The sequence below is a fragment of the Tupaia chinensis genome, unplaced genomic scaffold (assembly GCF_000334495.1).
Source record: "Tupaia chinensis unplaced genomic scaffold, TupChi_1.0 Scaffold147351_1, whole genome shotgun sequence".
NCBI classification, from domain to species: domain Eukaryota; kingdom Metazoa; phylum Chordata; class Mammalia; order Scandentia; family Tupaiidae; genus Tupaia; species Tupaia belangeri.
The window spans coordinates 735,577-744,465 of NW_006207202.1; the positions used below are offsets into that span (position 1 = coordinate 735,577).

The 8,889-nt window shown below is 54.6% G+C and overlaps 1 protein-coding gene across 1 annotated transcript in view; it reads right to left on the reverse strand.

Annotated features, from left to right (window-relative positions):
- SYT7 (synaptotagmin 7) overlaps positions 1 to 8,889 on the reverse strand; it is a 43,914-nt gene that overhangs the window by 3,090 nt on the left and 31,935 nt on the right. Inside the window, 4 exon segments of the mRNA XM_027768746.1 lie at positions 1 to 22; positions 3,883 to 4,082; positions 4,611 to 4,725; positions 5,170 to 5,339. The exon segment at positions 1 to 22 is cut by the window's left edge and continues 3,090 nt beyond it. Coding sequence (XP_027624547.1) covers positions 1 to 22; positions 3,883 to 4,082; positions 4,611 to 4,725; positions 5,170 to 5,339 — 507 coding nt within the window.

The window sequence follows — 8,889 nt, forward strand, 5'->3', positions numbered from 1 at the left end:
CGCTCTTCCAGGACAGGTAGATCTGGGGAGAAAGGGGAGAGCAGGGCGTTAGTGCAGTCTCTGGGGCATCGCCCTTGCCCCCAGCAGGGGGCGATACGCCAATCCCACAAGGACACCCTGGCATGGGACCAGGACCTCTGCCTGTAGTCACCACCTACCTGGCAGATGAAGTGGGTGGGGGGGGGGAGTGGAGCTGGCACTTTCTCCTTCCCCGCTGCCAGCCTGACCTTTCTTCTGGGTTGTGCCTCCCCTCTGGAGCCTGGGCACTATTGGTCCTTCAGAATTAGGGTGTCTGCCGGTTTTTGTGGCTGGCCTCCTCTGCCCTACCTGTGGGATGCTGTCTAGCTCACTTAATCACAGCTGCTGCCACTTCCGGGCACCACTACCTGCCAGGCACTGAGCTACCGAGATCGCCGGATGCTTACTACTGTGAGGCAGCTATGTTTATATTATTGCCCCAGATGAAGACACTGAGGTATGAAGAGCTAAGAGACTTCCCCGCGGTCACAGAGTCTGTAAGCGGTGCAGAGGGATTGAAATCCCGTTTCTTCGGGTTGTATGCTACCAGCTCAGTCCTGCCGCCTCTCTGTGTTAGGGGCTTCCCAGACGCGCAGGCCTGCATGCATGGCTCTCCCAGGATCCCCCAGGGTAGGCCTAGAGGCCTCCAGTTTGGGACTGGCGGGTGGTTAAGAGTACAGACACTTGGGGGGAAGACTGCCTGGGAGGCGTTCTCTAGGACACCCAGCCAGTTCACCCTAAGACCGTCAAGTTCGTGGAGAGCAGGGGAGACTGAGAGAGTCCTCAGTCAGAGGACCCCGGAGGCATGACAGCTAAATGTAATGTGATACACTGGACTGGATCCTGGAGCAGAGAGGACAGTAATGGAAACACCGATGAAATACAAATAAACCCTTTGAAGTTTAGCTCACAGTAATACGTTGATGTTGGTTCCTTAAGCTGTGACAAATGTCCCATCATAAGAAGAGAAGCTAACAACCACGGAAACAGGGGTATATTGGAACTTTCTGAACTATCTGTGCCATTTTTCGGTAAATCTAAAATTAATCCAAAATAAAGATTACAGTAAGAAAAAAGAGGGAGGAGCCTGGTGGTGGTGCAGGGGTAATGCAGTTGGACCTGTAGAGGAAAGGCCTTGGGTTCCCGTCCCTGGTTGTGCATGCCTATGACCTGGGCCAGAGGAGATGAGGGGGACCCTGTTGGGGGTGCCTGTCTCTCTCTCTCACATGGAAGAAATAGGTTATTTTTTTCTTTTAAAGTGGAAGGAAGTCCAGCATTTGGTGTGGTGGTCCGAGTGCTGGACTCCCACATGGCCAACTATGGTTTGAGTCTCGGGCAGCTTGAAAATAACACTGGGTGGAACCAGCAGTTGGCGTAATGGCTATGTCGCTGGACTCATATGTAGTAGATTGCGGTTCGAGTCCTGGACCCAGTGGCTTAAACTCACTCCAGGCACATGTGCGTGCATGTATGGCCAAGATCCCGAGAAGAGAATGGAGGAGAAGGGATTGTGGCGTGGCCATCTTCCCTGGGGGGTGATTTCTCGCTTTCTGTCTCTCTGTCTCTCTCTGACTTTCTGGCGAGCGCACGTGCCCTATAGCAAAAACCTCTCCAAAAAAAAAGAAAAGAAAAGGAAAGAAAGAAAAAGAAAATAACACTGGGCACATGTTCACGCATGCTCAAAATCCTGAGAGGAGAATGGAGGAGAAGGAATTGTGGCATAGTCACCCCCCTTCAGGAGTGATTTCTCACTTTTCCTCTCTCTGTCTCTGTCTCTCTCTCTGTGTCAAGCACACATGCCCTAGGGGCAAAAAAACATCTTAAAAAAAATGGGAGCGTACCCCAGCTTTGCCACATACAAGTGTGGTGACTTCACTCAGTCTCCTCTGTAAAGAGGTCCACCTCTGTAAAATGGGCTGATGGTGGCAGCTGGGATGGTGCATGTCATGTGCTCAGCCGGGTGTGGTGGCCTGCCCTCATGTGGCTAGTTCTCTCAGTCAGAGGGCTCCAACCCTCTAAAGCCGGTTAATTATTAACTCCCACAGGGAGGGGGCCCTCTGAGAATGGCCTACATTTGCAACCTCAGCCAGCATGATGCTCACAGCCTCAGGGGATGCCAGACACAGAGGAAGGGCAGACTCCTGGCATCCAGAGGCTGAGATGGGGCTGGAAGTCGGAAGGATTCAGACATGTCTGGGCTCTCGTAGCTACCCAGGCCAAAGCGAGAACAAATCCACCTTCACGTTAGTTTGAATGTGTCCTCCCCAAATGCAGGGGTTGAGCCACCTTAAGAGGATTATAAAGGTGAAATTGATCCAATTATTGTGTTGAGGTGGGACTTTTAGGAGATGAGTGATTGGGTGGTAGTGAAGGGCCCCATGACTGAGTCCTGGTAGGTTTACAGGAGGAGAAATGCAGGCGGAGAGAGATACACACGGAACGTGGACCACGCTCTTCTGCCTTCCACCGTATACATGTACCACATGTGGCCCCAGATCCTGGACTTCCCAACCGTGAGCTGAATAAACCTCTACTTTAACAAATCAGTCAGTGTCAGGTACTTTATGTTATTAGCCATAAAATGGACTAGAATACCTTGGCGTGGCCAAGAGAAGGTAGGGCTGTCTCAAAGGAGCTATTGCTCCTCTATGCATTTTTGCATAGAGAAAACTATGTCATGACTTTTCCGATAACCCAGCATAGTTGGTAGCTAAGGAGCACTCCACACCCAAAGGCTAAGCTTCAAAAGACCCTGGAAGTAGATAAAGTTACTTGGACCTTGGCCTGAGCTGGTCAAGGGGTGTGTGTGTGTGTGTGTGTGGAGGGTGGGTGGGGGGCTCAGTCGACTCTGAGCCCTTCCCAGAGCACTTGCTCTTGCTGGAATGTGGGTAGTTCTGCCCTGGAGAGCTGACCCACCTATGACCACAGTTAGCCAGTCCCTGGGCCAAAGCAGAACCAGCTTTCTTCTTTGAGGCCAGGTGCCTCCCTCACTTGTGTTATCTTATTTAATCCTCCTGGCCCGTTGTGAGGTTAAGACTGTTCCACTCATTTTTGAGAAGAGGAAATAAAACTCAGAGAGGTTACATCTTGTTAAGAGGTAGAGGTGGGGCTGGGACCCAAGCAGTCTGACTCCCAAGGCCCTACTCTCATCACTAAACTGTAAACAAACACAGGCACAGACATTTCAAAGCAGAAGAATGAAAGAGTTTGTGTCACAGAATCACATCCTGGCAAACCTTAAGACTGAGTATGGATTTTTTTGGTTAACGTTTGATTAGGAGAGGTCCCTTTCTCCAAGAAGAATGTCCACATCTCAGGCAATCACTACACTGCCCTGTGAAGTTCTGTAGGGTTGGTAATAGTTGCTCCATTGTATAAATGCGAGCACTGAAGCTCAGAGAGGCCAAGTGACTTGCCCGAGGTTATACTGTTGTTTATCAGCAGATGAGGGAGAAATTGAAGTCAAGCCTATGCAGTCTGAGTACAATGGTCAACACTGCCCCCCACACAACTCACCCTGTGTAGACAGGACACTGGGAAACCCTCCTGTCTGAGAGTCTTGTTCAGAAAATCTTCCTTTTGGGACCTAGGGTACTTCTCTCTCCTACTTCCTTCTTTCCATGCTCTTCCAGTGGTCTGTCCTGAGCTGACCCACCCATAGGAGGGAACTTAGGAAGAAACCTTAGGGAGGGGCTCATCTAATCTCCTTGTTTTCAGATGAAGAAATGGAGGCCCAACAAGGAAAAAGACTGACCTGATCTCTCTTGGCATCCAACTCTGTGTTCGCCCACTACCCACTGCTTTTAAGGAATGGGCCCTGCTGGGCACCAGCTATGTGCGCCATCCCGCCTGCCTCGTCCCTACCTTGCCAATGACGTCATTGCGGCTGAGCTTGTCCTTGTCCATAACAGTGATGATGATGGTCGTCTCCCTCAGCTTCTCCGTGGGGATATCGAAGGCAAAGGACTCATTGAAGATAGGATTCAGGTTCCTCTTCATTGTCACTGTCTTCTTTTTCTCCACCCGCTTGTCTTTGTACATCAGCCACACCTTCACATAGGGGTCTGGGGGTAGGGTAGAGAAGGGGTTAGAGGGGCAGTGGGGAGCAGACGACTTAGGGACCCTTTCCCTTTCAAGATATGGAAGCTGAAGTAGGAGGGGCTGTATGCTTTCCCCAGAGGACAGGGAAGTCCCAAGGAAGGATGAAGGGAATCTGGGGGGACCAACAGATGGGCCTCGGCCATCACGTAGTGCCCTCTTATAGCACGGAGCAGGAAACAGAGCCCCAGAGAGGCCAGGTCTTGCCCCAAATCATAGACAAATAGTGCTGGAGCTGGGGCTAGAACCCAGATCTCCCCACCACAAGGTTCCTTTGCCTCCTGATTCTAGGAAGGACAGAGTCCAAGATGATGCTGATCCAGAAGGGGTTCCAAAGGGGGCCTCCAAGGGCAGAGGAGTTAGGACCAGAGACAGGGCAGCAAGGGATCAGGGGTAAGGCCCACAGCAGACCCCACTGCCTACATCTGGTGTGACCCCCATGTGTCACCCTAACGCCCTAGTCCACCCAGCCTCTGCTGTGAGAGCCCCAGCACCTGATGTGCCCCCGATGTCCATGGCTTTGAGGTTCCGGGCTTTGATGATGTTCACGATGATGGAGTTGGCAGAGGGGTTGTAGCAGAGGGACAAGAGCAGTTCCCCTCGGCTCCCCTAGGAGGGACAACAGAGGGGTGAGGCTGGACCAAGGGACATGGGAGCTGCTCCCCTCAGCTTCCCTGGTAAGGAGCGCAGGAGGGATTAGAGAAACAGAATGGCTGGAGAACCATCCAGCTGGCCCAGCTGCCAGGAGGGCCCTCTCACCTTATTTTGACCCGGGGCTGATCTGTCCCCTCTGTCACACTTTGTCTCCCCTTCTCTGCCAGGACTGTGCACCTTCCTGCCCAGGGCCCCTACTCCCTCAACAGCCCTGGGTTCCTTCTCTCACACAGGCCAGTCCCCATGAAAGCCAAGCACCGCACTTGGCTCACAGCTGGGAATACCTGGCCCACCTGTCTGCACGCCCAGCCCTCCTGGCAGTCTCAGGGACTAGAACCAGATCGGCCGGCCCCGACCCACCAGCCCCCTCCAGCCAGAGACCTGTCAGTGGGGCCTTACACTCCCATCACTGCATGGCTTCAGATCCTTCCAGAAGGTCTGCATCTGGGTCAGGTCCACCTTGTTAAGGGGAATGGACACCTCCCCAATGGGGTCATTGCGGCTGAAGCGGTCATAGTCCAGGACCTGGAGGTAGAGGACCCTCTGCACCACCTTCTCATAGGGGAAACCTGAGGAACAGACAAACGCAGGTGAGGAGTGGGACAGAGGGACCACACAGGCCATGTGAGCAGGAGGCTGGCCCTGTGCCTTCCCACTGCCACCCCGCCAAAGCCAGCAGGCAGCACCTGATGGCCATGGGACCTTGCTAAGGCGCTAGCAAGAACTGTCACTGTCTCACATGACTCTCTCAACCACTCTCCAACATGGACCGTATCTTGTCCGTGTTACAGATGAGGAAACTGAGGCTCGACAGCTTAATGAGAGCCGTGGGCTTCGAGTCCTACAGCTAATAAGCTGCAGAACCAGGACCACCGATTCACTCGCTCATCACCAGTGCAGCTCGGTGGCTGGGCAGGGGTCCCTGTGATCTCTGAGGCCAAGAGCAGGCCCCAGCAGAGCTCAGGCCAGAGGAAAACGGCCAAGGCATAGACACAGCCGTGGACACCTGCCCTGGGCGCCCCTTCCCCCTTGGCTCCTTCCAACGCACCAGCCTGTCCTTCTTCCTCCTCTAGCCGTCGCCTTCTCCACTGCCACCTCCCTCATCCAAGCCCTGGCACCCTTGCTTAGATAGCAAGTCTCCAAACAGCCCGCCCCGCTTCCACGCTTTCTCCTAGTCCACTCTCAACGCAGTCAGAGAGATGGGTTAAAAATAGAAATCGCATCCTGATACTCTCCTGCTTAAAGCCTCTCAATGGCTCCCCGTGCACTTAGAATAAAAGCTGGGCACCCTACCTTGGCTTCAAGTCCTTCCACAGTCTGGCCCGGCTGTCCTCTCCCTGCTTGTCCTGCGGCCGCTCTGCAATGGCTGGGCTCCAGCCCCACGGCCTCCTTCCTGGCCCTTCAACAGCCTGCCTCCTCCTGCCTGGGGGCCTGGCGCTGCCGCCTCCCACCACGCCCCCTCCCGCTGGCTGACTCTCACCCTTCAGGCCTGGGCTTTCTTCCCCGACATCCCAGCCAGGGCTGGGTGCTGAGACCCGTCTAGCCCTTTCCTGTCCAACACACTGAGGCCCTGCGACAGAGATTCCTCCATCCAGAGAGATCATTCCTTCATTATGGTCTTACACCTGTGCTAGGCGAGGGCTTCCGGGGAGCCGCCTCTGTGATCAGCCCCCGGATTGCAGCCCCTCCCACCGTTTCTGGCACGTAGTAGGCGCTCGATATGTATTTGTTAAGTGCATCGATAATCGAAGGGATGAATAAATGCCCGTGAAATGGCCTGATGGAGCCGCAGGAGTGTGCTGAGGCGGGCAGGGCGGGGGAGGAGCTGGGCTGGGATGGAGAAGGTAGGAGGAAGCCAGGGAAGGTCTGAGGTGGGAGTCGTCACCCCCACCCCGGGGCGGCTCAATCAGAACTGGGGCTGGTCTGGGAGGTGCAGGGGCACAGCCAGCCGGGAGGCCTGAGGGGCTGAGATCCTGAATCCGGGTGTGAGCCAGAAGGAAGGACGCCTAGTACTTTGGCCTGACAGGTCGAGAAGATGAAGGCAAGGAAAGAGCTTTGGAGGATTCTAGCACCTTCGCCCAGAGACACTGCGAGCACAGAGGCACCTCTGACGGGGGCTGGAAGAGGAAATCCTCTGAATTCATTCAGGGCCTCTTTCCTCGTGTTGAGAGAAGCTGTGTCTTGCTTAGCTCAGAGTCCCTGAGGGACCTTGCCCAGGTGATCCGTGGCATCGCGTTGGTAAAATGCAAGACGAGTGTTCTGGGAATGCTGGCGCTCCGAGAATTCCCTGTACCTGAGTTAGCTCTCCGCAACACCAGAGGAGGCATTCTCCTAGCTGGCAAACTCTTACTCATCCATCAGAACCTATCTGGAATGGCCCCTTTTTTGGTTTTTGGTTTTTTTTTTTTTTTTTTTTTTTTTTTTTTTTTTGCCATCGGGTATGTGTGTTCGCTGGAGAGAGACAGAAAGAGACAGTGCAAGGGAAAGTGAGAAATCACTCCCCCACCCAAGGGAGACAGCCACACTGCAATCCCTTCTCCATTCTCCTCCTGGAATTTTGGGCATACACGCACACACGCCCAGCATGAGTTTCAAGCTACCAGGTCCAGGACTCGTACCATGGTCTACCACGTGGGAGTCCAGCACCTTTAACCACCACGCCACCTGCTGGCCCCAGTGTCTCGTTCTTTTCTGCACCCCCAGAGTCCAGGAGAGCGCCCGGCTTGTAGTTATGCCGGGTCAATGCTTGCAGCAGGACCAGGGCATTCTGCCCATAAGCCTCACCCTGCCAGCTGGCTGCATGCACCTCCAGGCAGCAGATACTTCTCACCTGGGCCATCTCTCAGCTGGGCCCACACTGACCTGGGGAGGAGAAGGGCCAGAAATGCACGGGCCTCCACTGCTCATCCTCCCGGACTTCTTTAGAGGTGAGCTGCAGAATGGGTGGCGTGCTGAGTGGCCAAGACCCCAGAGACGGAAGTGTCCCTGGGTGCACACTGAAGGTCTTAGAAAACTGGGGCACTGGCAGTTGGAATGGTAGGGATTTGTTGGCACTGGTTAACGGGGTTGTGGAGAGAGGGTCACGGCTTCTCTGAGTGGGGTCCTAGCACCCAGAGCCTTGGGATGGAAACTGCTCCCTAATTACATGCCTAGTTTCCTGGTTACCTCGAGTCCTCAGAGATAAGGGTGAAGACGGGCCTTCAGGAAGGGCTTGTGGGAGAGAGGAAGGACGCTTGCCCCAGTGGCTTCCAGGCACAGCTCAGAGTTGTTCCTGCCCCAGGTGGGGGCAGAGTTCAGCGAATAGCAACAGATGAGCGTTTAACGAACAGGCACCCAGCGTGTTCTGGGTATTCGGCACTGTGCTATCTGAGTTTACAACGCCCTCATCTGTTTGATCCTATTGTCGCTCCATTTTATAGACGAGGAAACAGAGGCACAGAGAGGGTCAAGAACTTGCCTAAGGTCACACAGCTAGTGAGTGGTGGAGCTTAGGCCATCACCTGTGCCCGTAACCACTATACTCTGTTGTTCCAGGGTGCTCCACCTCTGACTCCTAGGGGTGCTCCCTCCCCTCCTGCCCTCCACAGGCTGAGTTCTGTGTCTGGGCTGAGACCCAGGCGATGGGCCCAGCTTTCCTCCTCGGCCTCTGGCTGTGATGCTGGCTCCACTCGGCTCCTGTGACCTGATCCCAGCTAGACACAAAACGCAGCAGGTTAACTGGGCCAAGGTGCGTGCCTGTGTGGGTGTGGGGGGGGGCTCGTGCACGTGTGTATCTGTACGCGTGCACACATGCATGCGTGTCTGTGCCTGGAGGCGTGTGCACGTGTGTTTGTGCATGTGCTCACATGTGCGTGGTTGGGTGGGGATGGTGGCGTGCAGGAGATGACCGTGGGCAGGGAGGGCAGCACCAGCCTCACCTTCAAAGAGGAAGGTCTCATTCCAGTGGGGGTTCAGGTTCTTCCGCTTCACCTTGGTTTCCAGCTTGTGCTTCTTGTCTGGCAGCAGGTAGATCTTGACAAAGGGGTCACTGGTGCCGCTGAAGTCCTTGGCCGGCAGCTCCTGGGCCTTCATGATCTTCACAGTGAGTGTGGACTCCTGGAAGTTGTAGCCGACACCGAA